At 33.0% G+C, this 24961-nt stretch overlaps 2 protein-coding genes and 1 long non-coding RNA gene across 3 annotated transcripts; 1 reads left to right on the top strand and 2 right to left on the bottom strand.

Annotated features, from left to right (window-relative positions):
* Window positions 1-5172: 5172 nt before the first annotated feature.
* On the bottom strand, window positions 5173-9112 carry LOC130612332 (uncharacterized). The gene is made up of 2 exons (XR_008975437.1): window positions 8685-9112; window positions 5173-8537 (listed from the first exon to the last, which is right to left on the bottom strand). It is a non-coding gene; the product is annotated as an uncharacterized LOC130612332 (long non-coding RNA).
* A 6182-nt stretch (window positions 9113-15294) lies between these two features.
* LOC130613219 (5-hydroxytryptamine receptor 1-like) lies at window positions 15295-18091 on the top strand. The gene has a single exon (XM_057434555.1). It carries the CDS (start codon window positions 16696-16698, stop codon window positions 17767-17769), a length of 1074 nt encoding a protein of 357 aa, XP_057290538.1. The 5' UTR covers window positions 15295-16695; the 3' UTR covers window positions 17770-18091.
* A 1750-nt stretch (window positions 18092-19841) lies between these two features.
* Window positions 19842-23721, bottom strand: LOC130612470 (uncharacterized). The gene has a single exon (XM_057433789.1). It carries the CDS (start codon window positions 23616-23618, stop codon window positions 20952-20954), a length of 2667 nt encoding a protein of 888 aa, XP_057289772.1. The 5' UTR covers window positions 23619-23721; the 3' UTR covers window positions 19842-20951.
* Between the last annotated feature and the right edge of the window lie 1240 nt (window positions 23722-24961).

Below are 24961 nucleotides of genomic sequence, written 5' to 3'. Positions count from 1 at the left end.
TTTGCATTTTTACTGTGTGAGTTTAATCATTTATTTTATTTAAGAACATTGTTGCAGCAGTAATATTTGGTTAATAAGTGACCAACAATTTGCAATCACAATATATCTTGACTTTTTTAAATCTGCCTTCCAATTTGAGTTTCAAATGACACAACGAATTAGCTATATATATGTACTATTTTTCAAAACATAAATTGGTTTAAGCATGATATTTATCAACTTTCTTTGAAGATTGCTGAAAGTGAGCTTAGTGAGCAGTTTGCCAACTTTTTGAAATCAAATTTCTTAAATATTATTAGCTAATGATAAGCTAACAGTTATTTTAGTTGTGAGAAAAGAAGGTACTTTCACATTCACGCTATAATAGCGCATCATGCGCACCATTAGCCCATTTGGCGATTCGGCTTGACGTCATAACAATTTTTTTGGAGGTGGAGTTTCTGTATTTTAACACATTTTGAAGTTTTAAGAACAATGTTAAGAAGTTTGAGCAAAGATAATTTTTTAGAGCGAAATCTAGATAGGGGCCTTTGAAAAATTTTTTCGGGCCCCGTTAGCGGGATATCGCCGCTAAGGGGGGGGAGGGTCTGAAGTTTGAAAAAAAAAACCGCTAGAGATTGAGAAATTTTAAAAATTTGTTTGTGGCCTGAAAATTCTTTGTTGTTTGTGAGCATAATTCCTCTTGTCATCAATTCCGATAACTTTTATGTACAAAACACGCCCGTGAGCCTTCAAAGATTTATCCGAATGTGTGTATTTCACGGACGGAAATCCGCTAAAAGAGGGGGGAGAGGGTCGGAATCTTAGCGGCGATATCCTGCTAATGGGGCCCGAAATTTTTTTTCGAAGGCCCCATAGCTGGCTAAGCATTATTTCCAGACAGATTTTTCTTTTGGTTTCCTTTTGTTAGCTAATTATTCTTCCGTTTCCACACTTTTTTGCATTCTTCCCCCTACGAACTAGCTTGGCTTTCACTCAGTGGAATTTTAAAAATGGCGGATGTAGCTAGCACAAATGCGATTCGTCAATTAAGCAAAATGTCAATAATCACTACGTCAACAAAGCTGAACCGAATCGCCGAATAGGCAGAACCAGGCTTAATAGAGCACACTTCTCGCCTAACTAGACGAATTGCTTGTTTTTAGCTACTGTGTGGCTTTATCAGATGCTTATACACTCTGACTGTCCTGTTCTGCATGCAGTAGCTAGCTCTGGCTATGAATATTTTGCGAGGTGCTAGGATGCTAGCTATAGCTATCAAACAAGATAAAAACTCTAATCAAACATATTCCAAATAATCAAGAAAATATACGACATTACAACAAAAAAAATGACAATTAAAAAAAAAAAAAGACTTGCACTTTGACTGTTGGCCGGGCTTTTGTCGCGGCAACACAGAGACAAAGATGGTGGACTGATTAAACGAAAGTGAAACCTACCAAAAATAAAATTTCGCGGTTTTTCGACCCTGTTTCCCCCAACCCAGAGCCGAGTTATTAGGCCGCACGAGAATCAAAAACAATCCGTGTCAATCCGTCGGAAAAGTTTGTTGCAAATATGTGAAGTTTTCCTCTCTAGAGATCGGCACTGTAATTTGTGATAATTCTATCTCTAGAGATGGGCACCTTGCCGTTTTTACTACCGAGACTAGTGAAGCACGACAGGATGCCAGTCTAGTGTAGCGGTACGGAAATTATTAGTTTTTGGGTGTTATAACAGACTATACTTTGTTGGTTTCGCTAGTACCAGGCTGCTACGGTCGTTTTTGTTATCCTTTAAGTGATCTGGAATTTACCAAAGCTACATTTGTATCTCGTAAAACGAGTTTCAACAGGCTAAAATTTGTTTCAAAAAACGAAATAAATCAAAAATCGTTGTTTTTATTGCTTTTTGTTTCATTTAGGTTTCATAAAAGCAGTGTTTTTAAATTTGAACTCATTTTTCTACGAATTTCATATTTCAGTAATACGCTGTAGAACTTCCTGCCGAAACGGCTGGTTTATTGAATTGAACCGAAGGCGTAGGAAATTCTTTAAAACCGTCGTTTTTTCTTTCGGAGCATTTTTTGAGAAAAAATCGACCCTGGGATTTCACGTTTCTCTGAGAGGAGGATCTAACTAAGCCTGTCCCAAATAGTCAATTGCAACGTCACAGATTTAAACTTCGTACCCAAACTCCCTAAGTACTGGGAAGTCATCTAAATGACGTTTCAGGCCAAATTGGTATTTGTTTTCGACAAAATTTGGCACAGTTAACAAAAAAGTATGCTGAACATGATGGTGACATTAAAATTTTAATTTTTTCCCACCTTAAATGTCATTTTAGGCCAAAATTGGTCCAAAAATTAAAACTACTTTATTTTGGACAAAATTTGACACAGTTAACAAATAAAGTATGCTGAACATGATGGTGACATCAAAATTTTGATTTGTGTCACCTAAATGCCATTTTAAGCCAAAATTGGTCCAAAAATTAAAACCACTTCATTTTCGGTAAAATTTGGCACAGTTAACAAATGAAGTATATGCTGAATATGATGGTGATACAAAAGTTTGATTTTTTGTCACTTAAATGTCATTTCAGGCCAAAATTTGTCCAAAAATTAAAACTACTTTATTTTGGACAAAATTTGACACAGTTAACAAATAAAGTATGCTGAACATGATGGTGACATTAAAATTTTTATTTTTGCCACTATAAATGTCATTATAGGCCAAAATTGGTCCAAAAATTAAAACTACTTTATTTTCAACAAAATTTGCCACAGTTAACAAATAAAGTATGCTGAACATGATGGTGACATAAGAATTTTAATTTTTTGCCACCTTAAATGTCATTTTAGGCCAAAATTGGTCCAAAAATTAATACTACTTTATTTTCGACAATATTTGGCACAGTTAACAAATAAAGTATGCTGAACATGATGGTGACATTAAAATTTTAATTTTTTGCCACCTTTAAATGCCATTTTAGGCCAAAATTAGTCCAAAAATTAAAGCTGCTTCATTTTCAACAAAAATTGGCAAAGTTAACAAAAAAAGTATGCTGAACATAATGGTCACATCAAAATTTTGATTTTGTGTCAACTAAATGCCGTTTAAGACCATAAACGTTTCAATCGCAAGACTTTCAACCATGAATGGCTGTATTTTTTGTTAGCACGTTTTGTTTGCGTTTGTTATAAGATATAATGTCACTTGTGTGCTTTATCTTCAGAGCTTCATGCACCAAACCTCTTCGAATGTTTGGCACGATAACACAACGAATAAGCAGGTTGTCATCAAATGTTTTGGTAGCGAACGGAAATTCTTAGAGCCCCCAGGGCTTCTTGTTTTAAATTGAAATACACTGTTCAAGCACAACGCAGCAAATTAACCACCTGTTTCGCTTTTTACATTGTTTTCTTTGTTTATATACTACAATCATGTTCATAAATTATTGGAAAAACGGCTTTTGAGGCTTTTTTCAGAGTTTTCCCCCTCTCCCCCTACAGTCGGTGTTGATTTTGTGTTGATTTGTGCCCCAAAATACTGCCGGTGACTCTGGAAAAGACCTTCAACCAACACTGAAGAGTGGGGGGGAGGAGGAGAGTTGTTTTTCCAAAACTATTATGAACATGATTGTAGATATAAAAAGCTGCTTTATTCGAACATTTCGCTAATTCGAACATTTTTAAGTTCTAAGGCTACATTATGCTCGTTAATTCGAACTTTTGGGTATCGTTAAATAAAATTTTATAAGAAAATAAAAAATTTCTTTTAATTTATCAATTAAATTGGCATTTCCAATGAAATGCAGTTTACAAGGTTGGTCGCAATGTTCGCAATTGACCAGCATTATGCGCAAACAAAAAGCAAACAACGTTAAAAGATTTTTATAAAAAGTTGTGGTAAAGTTGTAATAAAGTAATATTAGCATAAAACCTTAAAACGCTTAATGAATTTCTTGTTTTTTCTGAACTTCCAATGATCCGAACATTCGTTAATTGGAACAAATAATTTACTCCCTTGCGTGTTCGACTTAACGGACATTTACTGTATATTTTTGCTAGCTGTGTATTTACATACAATTTCCACGATGTAAAATTCTTTTATGTATAAAAACAAAGAATAAATCAATTTTATTTCACACTTGTATGTTACGTTACTTTTCCAATCACAAATTAATCTAATGTTGTTGCGAACATTTTCACGCATTGAAAATAATAAAAAGAAAGCAAGTGTGAAAATAATTTAGCAGCTACAGCGTTTATAAAGGTCACACAAGAAGAAAATTTTCCATCGGTATTCTTACAGCACTCTGTTATTATGATAAAATCATCGGCATATCTTGCCAGCAAGTTCACATCTAACGTTGAAATATTTCTTCCTGAAAAGGTTGATAAAGGAGTGACTTTCACAGCCGTTTCTGCACTATAACTAAAGGCTGCCACGAGATAAAGACATTGAAGAAGAGAAAGCTGTTATCAGGTACCCTTATAATAACTCAGAAAATTAAAACGAGTAATGGAGGTATAAAATTTTCATGTATAGCTTGGCATCTCTTATATCAATAGTGTATGGTATGTCTGTCTGTAACAGGCAAAGTTGATTATATTTTCTACACACCGATATTGTGAACAGGTTGTGCTGCTTATTTTTACACCTTTAGCGGAATTATCTGGCAAAGCTGAAAAAAAAATAATCTTTTTTTCTTAATCAGAACATTAATTTGAGTTAATTTAAATAAAATTTCACAAGGGGAGTATTCTTTAAGTAAAGAGGTCAACATATATATATATATAAAAGACCGACAAAAAAATTGCATTAGCTAAAGCGCAGTTATCATCATAATTGAGCTTTCCAGGACCCCTGGGAGAATATCAAACTTGAAGTCACTTAAGTAAAAACATAATGTTTACTTGTCCAGTTAAAGGTGAAAGTTGTTTTGGGGTGATTTTAGACCAATGTAAAGAAATTTGCATCACAAATGGTTTTGTATTAGCTACATTTTCGTATAAGTTTCAGAATTCAAGTAATTTAAGGGAGGGCAACAAGACTTCTCAAAGACAATAATGGATTTTGACTAAATAACAAAGAACTAGGCTCGATTTATTTAAAACTAGCTGAATACCCGTGGGGGAATCCACTGAATCTCTCATTAAACCGATGTAAGGGATACCAAACAAAAACATACAACACAGTAATATGAATCTTTAAAAGTCACAATTTGTATTATTCTAGTTTATAACCACTAGAACAAAACGTCCAAAAATATAAATATGTGCAGCAATAAAAAAATAACAATAAAAGAGAAAAAAACCCTGGGATTGAAGTTGCTCACAATCTGCGTTATATTTGTACCCGCTGAAGCAGAACGCTTAAAAATATAAGCATGTCCAGCAACAAATAAAAATGCAAAAAGTTTAACAAAATCGAAGGTGGCTAACAAATCTGTTAAAACTATATACTTGCTTTGTCATACCCGAAATATAAAAGGGAAAATGGTATACCAGACATTAGAAAAAATCGATAAGTCACACAAATAAGGTTATTGCAAAGTTTCCACAACGTACAGATTCTAATGCATCATACCAAATTAGCTATTTAGTCTATTGCATATAGCAACCTTCCCAATGCGCAAACGTGCAGTGCATGATAACAATGCAGTGTTTTCGAATTGAAGAATCGAATATTATTTTAAACGGTAACGTAACAAATGTAAACATTGATTTAACTTTGTTTACATTAAGGTTTATTATAACGACATCAACCACTTCGTAGCGTTAAAAACAGTAACAACGAAAAAATACTTTCTACATTTTATATAAACTCTTCTCTATTATATACACGCTGTATTTTATAAGAATAGTGTTTGTTTTTTTCGTTTCGGCCTTCATGTTCTTAGCTTTCCCTGGTGTACTTGCCCATTGTTTTGGAGAGAAAAAAGTTCAGTCATACAAATTTTTATATCAAAAGAAACAACCAAGCTTAGACATTCTTAGGATATTCTGACCCATTGTTTAGAGTATATTCTTACAAAAAATGTTAAATATGTTCAGGCTAAAGACAAAACATATTTAACTTTATATTAAAGGGAAAGTTTAGCTGGAAGCGTGTAAACGGCTTAAAAACGTCGCTTTACATTTTAGATTCTTATAAAAATTGTGTCAAAAGAAAACGCATTTAAGACTCAACAAGGAACTAAAAATTTAAAGGAAAAGCTGAGCTCTGAAAGTTAAAACGGTTAAAAAAAAACGTTACACACCTAAACTTATCTCTTTACCAGATAAACTAAACAACACACCTGCCTTTTTTTGGCTTTCTCAGTTAGCTAGCGTCTCTGGATAAAAGACCAATCAGTTTTTTACTTCAATTATTAAACTTCGCTTCATCCCAAAGAAAACAAATTAAAATGTATAGCTAGCTACAATTGTCTGATACATTTCTAATCAGTTCTCTTTTCGACGTTATATTATCGTACGTTTTTCTTCTTTATAACAAATATTTCTGGCAACAACATAAACTTTTTTATTCTCGCTCGACATCAACAGTCGCTCTACAATGACAACAGTTTTGTTATTTACTTCTTAGATTCGAATTATCATTCGAATTCGATAGTTTTTTTAAAAGAAAGCAACTTCGGTCCCAGAACACAAAAAAGATAGAAGAAACAAATAAGCTTTAATCTAACCTCGTGATGAGTAAACCTTGTTTGAAATAACTTTTTTCAGGATTACTTTGAAAAAGAGACAACTTTCTTCGCTTCGGTTTTCATTTTTCAGTTAATAAACTTTGTTTCCGTGAGATACGGCGCGCACATGGTAAACCGGGGGTAAAATTTAATTATTCTATCTTAAACGACCAGCGGGGCTTTTACAACAAAATAACAAATAAACCATTTGAAATTAAAATAAAAATTAGTTTTAATGAGTAAGGAAAAAGAGTTTTATTTAAAAAAAAAAATAAGAAAAGAGAATTAAATATTTATATAGTAACCCCCTGATTTGCGTTTTCTTTAACTTGGTAAATTTTAGCGTAACGCCACGTCGTAAGAAAATGACCTGTGATTTGTGTGACGTGGCCTCACCGTGCGCACACACACACAAGGCGTATTAATCTATATACTAGCTGAATACCCGTGGGGGAATCCACTGAATCTCTCATTAAACCGATGTAAGGGATACCAAACGAAAACATACAACACAGTAATATGAATTTTTAAAAGTCACAATTTGTATTATTCTAGTTTATAACCACTAGAACAAAACGTCCAAAAAAATAAATATGTGCAGCAATAAAAAAAAAAAATAAAAGAGAAAAAAACCCTGGGATTGAAGTTGCTCACAATCTGCATTATATTTGTACCCGCTGAAACAGAACAATGTCCAGCAACAAATAAAAATGCAAAAAGTTTAACAAAATCGAAGGTGGCTAACAAATCTGTTAAAACTATATACTTGCTTTGCCATACCCGAAACATAAAAGGGAAAATGGTATACCAGACATTAGAAAAAATCGATAAGTCACACAAATAAGGTTATTGCAAAGTTTCCACAACGTACAGATTCTAATGCATCATACCAAATTAGCTATTTAGTCTATTGCATATAGCAACCTTCCCAATGCGCAAACGTGCAGTGCATGATAACAATGCAGTGTTTTCGAATTGAAGAATCGAATATTATTTTACACGGTAACGTAACAAATGTAAACATTGATTTAACTTTGTTTACATTAAGGTTTATTATAACGACATCAACCACTTCGCAGCGTTAAAAACAGTAACAACGAAAAAATACTTTCTACATTTTATATAAACTCTTCTCTATTATATACACGCTGTATTTTATAAGAATAGCGTTTTTTTTTCCCCGTTTCGGCCTTCATGTTCTTAGCTTTCCCTGGTGTACTTGCCCATTGTTTTGGAGAGAAAAAGGTTCAGTCATACAAATTTTTATATTAAAAGAAACAACCAAGCTTAGACATATTCTTAGGATATTCTGACCCATTGTTTAGAGTATATTCTTACAAAAAATGTTAAATATGTTCAGGCTAAAGACAAAACATATTTAACTTCATATTAAAGGGAAAGTTTAGCTGGAAGCGTGTAAACGACTTAAAAACGTCGCTTTACATTATAGATTCTTATAAAAATTGTGTCAAAAGAAAACGCATTTACGCTCAAGACTCAACAAGGAACTAAAAATTTAAAGGAAAAGCTGAGCTCTGAAAGTCAAAACGGTTAAAAAAAAACGTTACACACCTAAACTTATCTCTTTACCAGATAAACTAAACAACACACCTGCCTTTCTTTGGCTTTCTCAGTTAGCTAGCGTCTCTGGATAAAAGACCAATCAGTTTTTTACTTCGATTATTAAACTTCGCTTCATCCCAAAGAAAACAAATTGAAAATGTATAGCTAGCTACAATTGTCTGATACATTTCCAATCAGTTCTCTTTTTGACGTTATATTATCGTACGTCTTTCTTCTTTATAACAAATATTTCTGGCAACAACATAAACTTTTTTTATTCTCGCTCGACATCAACAGTCGCTCTACAATGACAACAGTTTTGTTTACTTCTGTTTTGTTTACTTCTTAGATTCGAATTATCATTCGAATTTGATAGTTTTTTTAAAAGAAAGCAACTTCGGTCCCAGAACACAAAAAAGATAGAAGAAACAAATAAGCTTTAATCTAACCTCGTGATGAGTAAACCTTGTTTGAAATAACTTTTTTCAGGATTACTTTGAAAAAGAGACAACTTTCTTCGCTTCGGTTTTCATTTTTCAGTTAATAAACTTTGTTTCCGTGAGATACGGCGCGCACATGGTAAACCGGGGGTAAAATTTAATTATTCTATCTTAAACGACCAGCGGGCTTTTACAACAAAAAAACAAATAAAACCATTTGAAATTAAAATAAAAATTAATTTTAATGAGTAAGGAAAAAGAGTTTTATTTTAAAAAAAAAATAAGAAAAGAGAATTAAATATTTATATAGTAACCCCCTGATTTGCGTTTTCTTTAACTTGGTAAATTTTAGCGTAACGCCACGTCGTAAGAAAGTGACCTGTGATTTGTGTGACGTGGCCTCACCGTGCGCACACACACACAAGGCGTATTAATATATAGATTAATTAATACGCCTTGTTCAGCGGGTACAAATATAACGCAGATTGTGAGCAACTTCAATCCCAGGGTTTTTTTCTCTTTTATTGTTATTTTTTTATTGCTGCACATATTTATATTTTTGGACGTTTTGTTCTAGTGGTTATAAACTAGAATAATACAAATTGTGACTTTTAAAGATTCATATTACTGTGTTGTATGTTTTTGTTTGGTATCCCTTACATCGGTTTAATGAGAGATTCAGTGGATTCCCCCACGGGTATTCAGCTAGTTTTTTTTTAATTATCATTCGAATTCGATAGTTTTTTTAAAAGAAAGCAACTACGGTCCCAGAACACAAAAAAGATAGAAGAAACAAATAAGCTTTAATCTAACCTCGTGATGAGTAAACCTTGTTTGAAATAACTTTTTTCAGGATTACTTTGAAAAAGAGACAACTTTCTTCGCTTCGGTTTTCATTTTTCAGTTAATAAACTTTGTTTCCGTGAGATACGGCGCGCACATGGTAAACCGGGGGTAAAATTTAATTATTCTATCTTAAACGACCAGCGGGGCTTTTACAACAAAATAACAAATAAACCATTTGAAATTAAAATAAAAATTAGTTTTAATGAGTAAGGAAAAAGAGTTTTATTTAAAAAAAAAAATAAGAAAAGAGAATTAAATATTTATATAGTAACCCCCTGATTTGCGTTTTCTTTAACTTGGTAAATTTTAGCGTAACGCCACGTCGTAAGAAAATGACCTGTGATTTGTGTGACGTGGCCTCACCGTGCGCACACACACACAAGGCGTATTAATATATAGATTATTTCTTTAAAGTCAGTGCATAATGCTTAGAAAGTTTAAGACCAAATTAGATTGTCAGCATGTTTTGGACTAAATGGTAATTCAGCTCAACCTGCACATTTTTATATTTCATGGCACAATATGAATAGAGTAATGCATTATAGAGCATATTTCAATTCATTGCGTCTATTACTTCTGACTGTGCTAAGACTGTACATATAGTTGAGAAATGGCATGGAGCTTCTTATTATGTTTTTAGGCTAAATGTTGGTTAAGATCTACCCGACAAATTTTTATATTTCACAACCCATTAACACCCTGAGTAATTTACTACCATAACATCGCGATCTTAGTTCTTAAAGGATATCACAATTAAAGCCTCCCAAAATGTGCTGAAAGTAACCTTAGAAAGATACTACTTCAGCTCCATTATAGCTAAAACGTTAGTAGCTTATATTAGAATTCATCACTGGAAACTCAATATTGGTCATTTTACAAAGGCTCTTTGGTTTGCATTAAAATGCAAGCTGTCAAACTAAAAATATTTGGCACAATACACTGCCATTGATAAAGCTGTTTACTTATATTCTAATAGTAAAAAGGTTATCAACCAAGAATTTTGTGGTTTGCCAGCTAGTTGGCTTGGTATTTTAAAAGCACAAGTAATGTGGTATGAAAGCTAGAATAATTGGAGATCCTAATTAGTTAATGACTTAGTTTGTATAAATTTTTTATGAAGGCGAGGTGTAGTTTAGTTAAGTGGTAAGTCATTGCATCTTACAACAGCAAAACGTCTCGTGAAGATAAAATTGTTATTGATGTAAAGGATTCAGCTGTCTGGTGCGTTCTTTCAAACTGTTTCTTAGGACCTACTTAGGTGGTATATATGTTATCCCAAGGACCTACGTATCCCAAGAAGGTTTATCCAAACTAATATCACCCACAAGAATTTATACCCACTGAAATTAGTGAATGTAATTTGCAATAAGGACAACGCCATCGTCAACTGCTATAGTTACTTGTAGAAAAAAGAACAATAAAATTGATCAAACACAAACGCTTGTGGCTGTATTTATATATATACATATAAAAAACTATATTCCCTTTTAATGTTTTTATCTTCCGCAAACATTTTTTAGAAACATTCCACCAACGCTTTGAAAGAATACACAAAATCAAAAAACAACACTAATTATTTTCTATAAAATATTTATGTTTACTTTTTTTAGAAGTTTGATATAACAGTTACTACTCTTTTTTTTCAACACATTTCAGCCTTCAGCTGTTTGGGTTCTTATCATGTGAGTGCTTCTTTGTTTTCGCTGTTTATGTTGACTTACAAGACAGGAATTTACAGTGAATGACTGAGACTTATGTACATGTTTCTTCATCTGTTTTTTTATACTTTATTTCTTCTTATCCACAAAATATATTTAAGCGAGGGAACAAAATCTACTGCAATCATAGAGAAAATATAATGATGTCGCCGCTGCAGGTTAGTTTTATATTAATACACACATTTTAAACTTGTGAAGAAGCACTTGCCCATGTTTAAAGCGAATTTAAGACTTAAACCCTATTTCTACCGGGAAAGTGCTCATTCGGACTAATACCAGCATGACCAAACGTTTTTAACTTGACCTATCCTTGCGCGAAAATATCGATTTTGCTGGTTGTTGACTGCAAATAATTAACCATCTAACTCTTTTCTTCAGATTTGAAAAATGACGAAAAAACTTTTTTTGTCTCAATATTAAATTGTCCAGATTGTAGTTAACTGTTTAAATTTGAACATCTACCTAAATATTTACAACGACCACGCAAAAATATTTATGTTTCTGCATTTTTGGTTGCCTTTTGGCAGAGCGTCCGCTTCCATTGCGGAAGGCCTTGGGTTCAGACATCAGTTAAGTCACGCCAGAATCTATAAAGGTGTAAATCTATCCTTTCTAATTAACGATAAGTATAAGGAAAGGACTGATATCTGAGGTAGCTGTCCAGTTGAGCCATTGCTGTGCTCTCCCCTTTCGTGGGACCCTTGTTAATAGCAAATTTAATAGGAACTGAAGAGGCTATCCTGGGTAAATAATTTTAGTAATAATTATATTCCTTATATGGAAAATTTTTACAATATTTTCAGCACTGTGCGGGATAGAAAAAATATTGTTCTAAACTTCATCATTACAAAAGTAAGATCTTCAACTAAAAAATTCTCTGCAGTATTATTAATTCTAAAAGATTCTTGATGCATTTTTTAATACAAAAAATAATACTTTATTTGGAAAGATGGTCTGCATAATTAGACAGTCCTTGGTAGAATCTGGTGGCCTTTATGTAAAGCTATCGCCTTTTTCTTTATTTGGTAAAATGTGAAAATACTAAAAATTACCAGTCATAACATCAGTTACAAACAAAATTATTATTTATTATTAACAATTTCTTTTACATTGACGTGTAAAAAAAAATAAAAAAAATTTTAGCTTCTCGGGAAAAGTCGCTAATTAAAGTCAATGAAGAAGGCAATTAATTTAGTTAATTTGACTTCTTTGCTTTGCATACCATCATCCTGAGATAAAGGATGGTTAGACTATAGCTTTTATTTTTGAGATCCTATATATTGCAAGGAAGTGGTATGCCAGAAAATTCGGGAAAAAAACAAAAAAAAAAAAACAACAAAAACAAACCACAAAATGCTATAAATACTAAATAAAAGTCTGCCTGTCAAATAAAACCTAATCCATTAATATACGGTTTGCACAACCTACAAGGGCAACTTTCTGGATTCCATTTCTTAATTTTTGACTTAAACTCTTGTAACGTTTCAGATGTTTTTATATTTGATGGTATCATCTGCCACAATTTTGGCGCAAAATTTGAGATAGTTTCAGTGCCATAAGTAGACGTTTTTGCTGTGCGATAGCAAAGTTCTCTTTCATTTCTCAAATTATAAGTGCTACTACGGAACAGAAAAATATCACTTATTATATCAGGTGAGAGTTTGTTTTTAGCTTTATATATTTCTATAGCTAGTGTTTATCTGCAAAATCTCTTTTAAAATCTTTTTTTTTTATTGTTGTGTAAAAATATTTTTTCAATTTTCCTATTTATTTCTGTATTCTCTATAGCTACGCTATAAGTAAAGTGGGTTTTCCTTATTACGAAATTCTTCATTAATCTTTCATATTTTTCGGTTACATATTTTTTTCGGAAAACTAAATTGACTTGAAACATTGAAAAAATGGAGGTGGATGGTGGTGAGATGTTGTGTATATATTCAGTAATTGATTTTTTTATGTTTTATCTTGTTTCTCAGCAGAAGCTTATGAAGGCATACAATTTTTTTTGTAACACAAGAAATCTGCTAGATTAGGTGTGAGTGCTGTAACTTTCAGGACCATGTAAAATTTCTGAACTTTCCAGTGGAAAGCTCTACAGAAAACATCATATCACTGGTAATTCCTCTTATCTTAAAAACGTATTTCAATAAAACAAAAATTGCAGGAATTCTCAATCTTGTTTGTAGAGAACATTTGGAAACGAGAATTTCTCTCCTTCTTTAGATGAAGCCTAAGCAAATTTTCCCCTTTTTTCTTAAATTGACAAATCCACAAATGAACTTTTGAAACAGAAAAAGACGAATATCGTTTAGTGTTCACAAGTAACTGTAACAACAAGTTGAAATAGCCTCGTCAAACTCACTTTATATCATCAAAGGTACTTTTATAATTCGATTCATTTATAATTTATTTAATGCACATGTTTCATAGCTACCTGGTGTATCCATCCACTTGCATGTGCGATTTTTACAAGCTCAACTTGTAGGTTAAAGTTAGTAAAAAATATAGTTTTAAAATATTGTCAAGGAACAACTTAAAGAATACATATAGAAATAATACGCATTTTTTAAAAAAAATATTGTTAACAGTCTTACTACAGTCTTACTAACTATAAACAAGAATCTATCCAGTTTGATCGCACATTCAGATCTTTACAAAATAGCTGGTAATTGAAAATTAATTGTCAGTTGTCAGACAACTTAAGATATCCTAGAAAGTTTGAGGTGTTGAAATCTAGGATCGATTCCTATCTTAATTATTGTTTACCATCAGAACCCCCCCCCCCCCCCCCCCCCCGCGAAGCTGTAAAAACAAATCAAAATTTTTGCATGTTTTAGATTTCGCTAAACGTTTGTGTTTCCTTGACTTTAAATGCATGTCTAGTGGTCAATGAAGTAGGCTTTTTAAAGAAACTTTGAACTGCGGATTTAAACCTCATTCGTATGCAAAAGCGAATATATATTTTTCTTCAAATACAACGCGTGTGATTTCAAATTAAAATTATAGAACCGACTGGTAGCCTTGTGTTAGAGCGTCCGCCTTCACTGTGGAAGGTCGTGGGTATAATTCTTAGCCAAATCTTTTTCAACTGTTGACAAAAAAAAGGCGTTGAAAAGAATTGTAAAAAAAAGGAGAAAAAAATGTTAGATTATAATTCAACAATTAGTTGAATTATAATCCAACATTTTTTTTCCAACAATTAGTTTTATTCCCTTTTTGTAGTATAGTACAAAGCCTGAATTAGTTTCATAGTTTCATTTTATTTTTTTACATATTATAATTAGATTAATGTAGGGTTTTATACATGTTAAAAAACACATAACTTTCGTATACGCCTAACAGTCGCGCAGCGTGAAACCCACGAACTTTTAGATTTTTAATATGTAACACAAATTAATGTCCAACAAATTTTTTAACATGTGATGAGTAATGAATACAAATAGTATAAATACAAGACAAATATGACTATACTAGTCGTTAGCCCGTGAAAAAAATCCACGGGTTCGCTCGTCCTTTTTAGACTTGCGCAGCTAAGCTACCATTCTGCGTGACAGACGGACAGACGTATACGGGTATTATAATATAGACTAGTCGTTAACCCGTGGAAAAATCCACGGGGTCGCCCGTCCTTTAAATTAACCCGTTGCAACAAAGTGGACAGAAATATATCGCATTTGGTATTGATGCGCATTTTAAAAATTCCGTGTTTCCGTTACGGGACACGGCTTTCGCGGACGCACAGACAGACAGACGACGGCTATTATTAAAGAGATTGCAAATGCTACCAATATATTACTTTTAATTTGTATAGTGTTACTTTTTTTATGTAAAGCTTTAAAAATCTTACTTGTAATATAAGTGAAAAAAAAACTGTTAGCACAAAGAACTAAAAAAAAAAGTTAGACAAAAAATCTATTTAAAAACCTTTTTTTATTAATTGGCCAATTTAATTCGTCTAAAAAGCTGTGTAGAAACCACTGAAAAATAAGAAGGTTCTTTCACAACTCCGATTAAAAACTGAAGAACCATAACTTGACTTTTTAATAACTACTATATAACAGAAATTTTAAGAAAAAGTTGTTTGATCTTTTCACTTTTATACTTGAGAAATGTTGAAGCGTGAAGAAACTTAGATAAGTTTCACGACTTTTTAGGAAATTTAATAAAAGGTGCAACAGTTCAATATAGTGACCGGTGAGTAAAAAATTCAAATTACTAAAAGCAGTGTTTTCTTAAAGTTGGGGATGATTTGAGTTCAAAACTTTTATGCTAGAAACTTGAATCAGACGATTATGCTTTGCATTTGCGGACCAACCCTTAACTTAACTCGCTAAGCTAAAAGTCTGTCGCGCTAGCAAGTTGATGTTCACACCAGTAAGTTAGTGATTCCAAGACACACAGGAGAAAAGCCAAAGGAAATTTTATTTTAGCCTAATAAAATTCTAAAAGGTGATAAAGACGTACAATGAGAAAAGAAGGATTAGGCTGGTACACGCTTTTCTTTTTATCAACGATATGAGGATCTAATCTTTCAAAAAACAAAGAAGACTGGTAAGCAACAACCAGCCTGAAGTAGGTTAAAGACGAAGGACACACAATAAAGATAATAGAAACAATAATAGTGCTCGATATTTTTCTGGTTCGAAAAGTCATAGGACGTCACATCCGGCGACAAACGTGATAAAAACCGACGTTTGATTTCTATTTGCACATCTGTCCAACTGAGCAAGCAAACACGTAAATTTGAATTTCATAAATAGATAATCAACAAGCAATTAATAAACATTAGTTGGGGCTGTAAAATAAGGAACTTATTCATCGCTAAGCCTTGCGTGTTAGAAAACAACAAAAGGAAAGTTAACACTTTAAGTAGCAAGCATGTACATAGACCTTGATAAAACCTCTTTTCTTTTATACTTATTTTGTACTTATTTGTTACTCTTTTTACAACTTAAACTTACGGATGTATTATTATATCTTTATGGCATGGAGCCCTAACTTTGGTAATATCTACTAATTTACAGGACCTTGACTACAATTTTTTGTTTTACATATTACGAAACGGTGCAATTTTTTCCTAATGTTTATGTCTTTTTTTAGTTTCAAAAATTTAAAACAGGTGAAAAGATAACAGGTGAAATTTTCGGCTTCTCTATGATTACTAAGATAAGTAGTGAATCAAATATCAAACGCTTTGATGCTTAACGCACTGTTATACCACTACTTAAGCCATTAACTTTTCATTTAGCTAGGAAATTGCAGTTTACATCACTTGGTGAGCGAAGCTTGCGCGACTGATGTAAAGCAAGGCATATAAAGCAAATAATTTTACTGTATTGTACTAGAACCTGAGTACCATGAATGTTGATATTAATATAAACTTCATGCACGTCCTTTTGTTATCCACTTGTCTCTAAAACCAATTCTTTATCTTTTCTAGTACTTTTAAAACATCAATGAATGCAGTTGCTTGGTTTAAATTCATATCATTGCTGCTAATTGATCTTACTGCGTTATGTGGGAACTTGATCATGTTGGCGGTTGCAACTCGAAATACAAGCTTGCGAAAATTTCAAAACGCCTTCATTTTCAACATGGCGTTTGCTGATCTCCTTGACGCTGTGTTTATTATGCCATCTGCTTTGATAAATATATGGCATGGTGGTTGGGTTTACGCTGAAACAACGTGCGACATTTTCGCTGTTATGAAAGTTACTGTAACGCTTGTGTCTGTTTACTCTTTATCTGGAATAAGCTTGCAGAGATATTTTTACATTGTGAAAAGCACAAAAAAATTGAACAGTTATAGCAGTGCTACGATTGGAATTGCAACGGTTTGGATCCTCTCTATATTCCTCTCAGTAACGCCTTTTTTAAATTGGGGAATATTTGGGTTTGAGGATGGGAAGGAGGTATGTACCGTACTGTTTCATTTGACACCTTCTCACACTTTAACAGTCTTTATGACTGGCTTGGTGTTAAACGCGATGATCATGCTATTTTGTTATGGAATGATATTTCAAACGCTTTTGAGAAGTCAAAGAAGAACTCGTTCGAAAAAGTATCGCAAATGTGGAGATTCGCTGAAGCCTAATGAACTTGTAACTAATAATAACACAAACTATCTTCCCGAGAAATTACGAGTAGAACAAACCAACGATAATCCCGCTAATACAGTGCTCTATGAGCTCAAGGTTCATAATATTTCTACAGAAAGCATTAAAAGTAACACACCAAGAGAGCTGCCATTGAAATACAGCATTTACAAAACTCTATCCAGTGCCAGAGAGCAACGTTTATTAAAAACAATAGCCGTAGTGATAGTTGTTTTTCTTTGTTGTTGGACACCGTATGTTGTATTCAATCTAGTGAGAGCATATCACAAAATTGAGGACATCAATTCAGTGGATACAATTACAATGTGGTTAGGCTTCGCAAACAGTGCAGCCAATCCGTTGATCTACGGTTTGTTAAATAAGCAATTTAAAACAGCAATGAAAAATGTCGTGCGTTGTAAACATTCAAAATAAATTATCTTAAACTCGACTCAATACGTATGAATATGTTACATATGAACTTGGTAAAAACTTGATTCGTGGTTGGTTAGAACTTGATTCGTGATTGGTTAGAACTTGATTCGTGATTGGTTAGAACTTGATTTGTGATTCGTCACAACAGACAATAATCTCCAGTTTTGCCCGCTACCATAGCAATTGTTTAAAGTCTAAATATTGAAACATGAAACATAAGACATGGGGAAAATTAATATTTTACATTTTAAAAAATATATATTTTAAACAGTTAAACAGTAGTATTACAGTTTTGTAAAGAAAAGAAAAGAAAATAATTAAATTGCTTTTTTATCGCTATTATTATATTTTTTCTTTTAAACAAGGTTGAAATTCGAATTTCGATGTCACCAGATTGACGCAAAAGTTCACTTGTCAATATTTACAACATTTTGGGCCTCTGTGGGCTCTGATATTTTTATGGGCAGCTCATTTTGCAAAACTTTGCAGAATGAGCTGTCTAATGGTTTAAGAACCTAAACACAGTGTTCTTTTTTAAGATTTTCGCTTTTTGTAGCAAAATTAGGGGAAGTTAGAGTAATTGGCAAGATCTAACGTCCGAGCAAAATTTATAATAAGAGAAAATTATTTGTCGAAATCACGAAACAAAGAACTCCGTGCTAAAAGACTATGGTCAACTTTTTTGTTATTTTATATTACAAATTTGCTATAGTCCACTTCAATTCTTTAGTACTTCAGTTTTAAAGACACACACTTCAAAGTGCTAAATATTGCACCATAGTTAACATCACTTTTTCCCCCTTGTTCGTTTCAAAAGTCTAAACAAGACGTATGATATACGCAAACAACCTCGCCAACAAAGTTTTTAAAAAGCTGTCTATGAAATTGTGATTTCTGTTACGAAGTTAGACACAACATATTTTGCTATTCGGATAGGCAATAATATTGATAGAAAATTCCTCGAAATTTCAATTTTGCGTTAGGTCAGTCTGGAGTAAACTGACTGACAGGAAGAAGAAAGACCACAAGCTCCACCTAAAATTTTTGAAATTCAGTAACCCCCCCCCAAAAAAAAAACAAAAAAAAAACAACAACAACAAAAAAACAACGGGGTATAAGAAAGTCACTTAGTGAGAAAAAGCAAAATAAAGAAAAATAATATACGATCTTAATTGTTCGAAAAAGGAAATAGCTTTAGTTAAAAAACCATATTACTAGAAAAAAGAAAAAATGCAGCCTATCATTCATGGTTGAAAGTCGCGCGATGGAACGTTTATGGTCTTAAACGGCATTTAGTTGACAAAAAATTAACATTTTGATGTCACTATCATGTTCAGCATACTTTTTTTGTTAACTTTGCCAAATTTTGTCGAAAATGAAGTAATTTTAATTTGTGGTCCGATTTTGGCCTAAAATAACATATAGGTGACAAAAATCAAAATTATGATGTCACTATTATGTTCAGCATAATTTTTTTGTTAACTGTGCCAAATTTTGTCGAAAACAAATACCAAATTTGGCCGATGACTTCTAAGCAGTTAGAGAGTTTAGGTATGAAGTTTAAATTTGTGACGTTGCAATTGACCATTTGGTTAGTTAGTTACTAGTTGGAAACACATCCTCGCAGGCGAGATAGTAAAAAGAAAAAAAAATTAAAAATAGTTACCAAGATGAGATTCGAACACACGACTACTCCCGTGTCGGTGCTCAGAGAGGCAAAAATTTCCATTCTTGTAGGACACATTTGCGTTTTAATACTAGCTCACGAGCTTGTAATAATAATGATATGAACGCTGAAAGCACCGAAGTGTGTTTGAGTAGTCACCATTTTATGTTTGTGTTTTCATTTCTCGTGCATGGAGTGCCGCTTGAACGCATGATAACCAAGCTACGCTGAGTGTTTTGTGTTTTGCTGAGTACATCGTGTTTTGCGATTGAAATGGACTTCTCACTTTACTGACCCGTTAACTTAAAAAGGGAGCGTATACAAAGGAAATGTTTATTTCACTGAATGGAGCAGAGTAGTCATATCAGATGAAAATAAGAATTTCTTTTTACCTTGGTGCAAAATAAAAAAAAAAGCGTTTGAGCAGTCAAATCTTACAAAATTAGACACGCTTAATCCGTTTTATCGCAATAAACACGCATTCGAAAGAGTGCTTGGGATAGATTAAGAGCGGCAGATCAATGCATTGCAATGTATGTGGCTTCAATACTTACGTCTTGAAAAGTGCCGAATTTAAGTATACCAAAAACAAAAACTTTTGTGAGAAGAAATTTTTGCTGAACTTAGCCCTAGGGGCTTTTGCCTTTTGACATCAAGACTAGCTTAGCCGTCAAGTAAGTGCTAGCGGCTTTGACATTGGCAACGAACACCGGGGACGAGCATGGGATACCCAAGAGTTGTTCGCAGCACCAAAGAAAAATAAAAACACTAAATGTTATTGTAGTTCATGATTAAATAGGAAATAAATCACTAACTTTGAGATTTCTCTATTTTTTGACTGTTTGTGGTGAAAAAACTTTTGAGTTTTGATGATTTAAAATTTCCAACGGCATCAACTTTCGCGAAAAAGACCAAAAAACGCGAACAACACGAAATTTTCTGCCCTTAAAGTAGATTCCTGACCTATTTTTGAAAAACAAATACCTGGATATACATAAAAATGCACCCTAATTTTCAGATTTGATGTTTGGAAGATTTTCTTATATCTTCGATACGTGAAAATTTCTTCAGCGAAATAATTTTTTCATTTAAGTATAAATGACTAGTCTGAGCGACTTAAATTTTATTTTGCAAAAGCCTGCTATCATCTACCAACCTCTTAAGCTTGGTTACCAATAAATTCCAAAATAGATGCGCATTATCTCTTGCCTTACTTGTTTCCATTGCATGATAATGTCCGTTGTTGTACAGAAGACGTTCAACATTTTCATATGGTATTAGAAACCAAGTTTTAAAAAATGCTAATAGAAAGACACATGTAGTTTAATCCCCTAAATATTTATTTACTGATTTTCTGTTTTGACGTATTCAACGTTAATTCAATCTTTGTCTTAGCAAATCGTTCTAGCAGTTCATTTGATTGAAGTGTATGCGTTATAGTATGTAATATGATTTGCTCTTCGCTTGAAGTATTTATTGTTGGTGCATTTAACGTCCAGGAAACTTGCTCCAACTTTTACTCTTGAGTAGAGTTATACTTATTTCCAGAAAGATCTGTCAATGGCAATGTGCTGCCACGATTCTTAGATTCTGTTTGGTTAGATTTCTTGTGCGATGATTTGTACAAGCTAAACACAAGTTCATTGCATATATATACGATCCATAATACGAGTCCCCGCAAACTTCTTGTAAACCCATAAGCTACACCAAATACCGAATTAAATATTAACTCATTTTGTTTCAGATTAAAGCCATGTATCTGTGCGAAACCAAGTCCTTCTGTAATACCCAGAATACAAACTAGCTTCAAAGCCACCTTTCGAACGTTGATATTTTCTCTACCACAACTTGTTCCTAATATCTTGTTACTTCTTTTGTTTTCAACATGGATGTTATATATCGTAAACACTAAGGCACTACCTGTTAGAATGTATATAATAGACACAGGAATGATGTATGATGCTAGGAGCGCATAAAAACTTCCAATCCAGCACACGTTGTTTTCTCCATAGCCAACTTTGATAGAATCGGTTCCATCTAGAAGGACAGTGACGCCCACAATTAAGGTTGGAATGGTTACGGCAACGATAAAATATCGGATGAATATCTTTTTAAAATTATGCTTCCCTGATACTTTTATTGTACTGAACTTTACAGAGAGATCATAAGCAACAACAACAACCCACATACTGGTAGTGAGCAGCGCCCAGTGCAAAATAATGCTGAATGCTTTACAAATGTTTTCGTTGTCATTATTCTCCACTCCAATAATAAAGGATAGATCGGCTAATAGAAGAGTGGAGCATAAAGCCATTGTGTTTAACCCTGGCAAATTACGCAACTCACTGTAAAGGGTAAAGGTTATTAATATCCAAAGATAGCATACAATGCTGATGGAGCAACCAACGATGGAGATGTAATATTCCACATTCTGCACTGTTTCAATCCATTTATATGTTTTTATTCTTGGTGTTTCTGTATTGCAAACTCCATAACCATTTCTCAATGGTACATATTCATCAACTTGATAAAATTTAGGTTTGGATAATTCTGTGTAATAAATCAGCGTCTTGTTCTCATTAATAGTATAATTTGATTTGATTGTGGTTAATATGCAGCTCGAATGTAAGTGGTATTTTTCACACGCAGCAAAACTTTTGTTGACACGTCCGTTTCTAAAAGTCACCCAAAAAACTGTGTCTGTTGAGATATAGGTCTTGTTCTGGATTTTAATGCTACACTTTGTGGTGAAGTTACCTTCATTCATTTTGAATAACTTTAATTCAGCACAAATTCTTTGTTGCGGAAATGTTCTAGGCATATCAATTCCATACAATTGTGTAAAAACTGGATTTGTAACGGAACTCAAATATATTGTATAATGTTGATTCCAAACTTTTGAACTTTTGCCAGTCAGTTTTTTTTGCAATTCTCGATATTCCGCCTTCGCTATAGGTTTATCTCTTTTGAATACAATTTTGTTTTCAAAGGTGACATTATGGAACGTTTCATCACTGCTGTTAAACACACTCTCAGATTCTTTCATGAACATTGAGTAGGAGAATTTAGATGTAAGAGACGTAATAAATACTGTCGGGTGATGCTTCAAGAAACAGCTTTCAGCTTTTGGTGTAGTTACGAATGTTACAACTGGTGGTGCAGGTCGACGAACACATGTTGCACCAGAAAGCATATAACCATGTGCACATGTTATTTTTGTACATTTCCCTTGTATAATGTCAAATCTATATCCCTCTTTGCAGAGTTCTGTATTTTTTAGATCGGAACCATCCTCGCCTCTTATTTCAACGTTTGTAGCTCCTGAGTAACTTATTGTGATGGAGAATCCATATTTTCGACCAACCGGAGAAATTCTACAACCTTGCCCAAATGGTGGAAGTATTTCTACTGTTGTGTGATTGGTGCTACATAAGTAGCAATGGTAATTCGCATAATTAGAAAATAACCCAGTGTAGGCTTTGCACAAATCGTGATATGGATTATCCTTTGAACATGTTTTATCCCATTTACTCCAGTCATTACACGATTGATAGTATGGATAAATGTTATGTGTAGGAATAACTTCAAAGTCACATTTCCCATATTGTTCGAATGGATTTGTTGTGAAATTTCTATAAGAGGCTGTCTCACATGTCGCACTCACATTTAGTACCTGGAAGCTATCCACAAAATTACATTTAGCACAATATAAATTTCTATAAATGTATTTGTCGATTCCAAATACTGGAATATTGGTTTCAAATGTTTCATCTTTTCTGTTTAAGCATTTTTCTACATCCTGTTTGTCAGCTCCCGGTAAACAAGAAGATACCATTAAAAAACTCTCTGTGCGGGTGCCAAATCTACTTGCTAGAGGTTTCAAAAGTGTTTCACAAGTGTAGTCTTTGTATTTTTTAAATTCATTTACAAATATGTTTAAATAATCAGTCAGTTTTATTGATATCGTTTCATTCCATAGTTTATCAATGCAGCATGACTTGTATCTCATGCAGTTATCTTGGCAGTTACAACACACATCTGAGAATCCACTGCTGCAAAACTGGCTAGACACAATCGATTCCGTCGATGGTGGAAGGTTAAATAATTCTTGCGAAGGAAATCTCTTTCCCTTCACATAAGATATTATTACAAATATCATTCCGTTCAACAAAAATTTATTCATTTCCTCGACCAACTTTATTCCTCTCTTTGAACTTTTTATGAATATGACATCAACAACCGTCAATGTTTATAAAGCACTTCTTATCATGTTAATTCATTGTTAATATTTAAGTACTTTTTTATTATGATTTGTGGGTTAATTGTTTTCTATTAAAAAGATAATAATGATGTCAATGTGATAAGAGGAAGAAAGCTCCTCAGGCTGTAACACAAGTCTTAAATGTTTCATCAGGAGGTTTAAAAAGAGAAGGAGATACATTTTCAGCAACGTCTATTTGAATTCTATTCAAATTTCTTTTCTTTACACTCTCCTTTGAACCCATCCGTTGCACCGCTTTTGCTGCATTTTTATATATCGAGAGTAAGACGAGAGTATTAACGACAAAGCAGAACTTTCAAAAAACATATTAAGAACTATACTGAATATAAATAAAGCACATGGCTTTGTTAAACTATATGAATTAATGCTGGTAAAGTTTTTTTCTCTACTTGTAAAAAGATTCAGCTGGCAAATCGGCAACGGAAGGTTGCATGTACCGAGATTTCGAAGCGTTTTATTTTAAATTTAAGATATTGCAAAAAATTTTTAAGTTAATAAACAAATAAAGTGCTCACACAAGCGCGTGTAAAGATTGAGCACAAAAAAATTTAGCATCTATTACCGACTTACAATCACTCTTATATCTCTTTAATAATACCCGTATTTTGTTCAAAATGGTTGCGCGCAGCTTTTTTCAGAAAATTATCACAGAGACTAATTTTTACGGACTTTGCGTTTTGGTTTTACGCAACTTAACTACGGAGGCCATTTTGTTTTGTAGTGTCTGTGTCAGGTTTGCAGATCTGTTTTTTGTCTTTTTTAATTTTGTAGTATTTGTTTTCTTTCTGTTTTCACATGTTAACGCAAATATACTTTTAAGTCTTTTTTACCTCACGTACAAATCTTAATGACCAATTTTTAAATTTTGGCAAGGAACGTAGATTTTTAACTAACTTGGCTGCTAGCTACTTTAGCTTTACTTATTGTTATTCCTATAAATTTTTATTTTGGATTGGTATACTATTATTCATTTGTATTTGGTGTTGTGGCTATCTAACTAGCTCCTAGCTACCTCTTACTAAATAATTGAAAGTAGGCAAATACAGTTTGGCTACTACCAATAAAATTCCTAATAATTATTATGCTACAGCTAATGAAAATATATTCTAAAAAATATTCTTAATAATTTTTATGCTAAATACAGTTAGATAGCTACAACTTTTATTACTGTTGTGAAATCTAAGTTCTAATTGTTGAATGTGCCACAACTCTTGCGACATTATGATTATTAAACGAATCACCGC

The sequence above is a fragment of the Hydractinia symbiolongicarpus genome, chromosome 10 (assembly GCF_029227915.1).
Source record: "Hydractinia symbiolongicarpus strain clone_291-10 chromosome 10, HSymV2.1, whole genome shotgun sequence".
NCBI lineage: Eukaryota > Metazoa > Cnidaria > Hydrozoa > Anthoathecata > Hydractiniidae > Hydractinia > Hydractinia symbiolongicarpus.
This window is presented reverse-complemented; position numbering and strand designations above follow the sequence as displayed.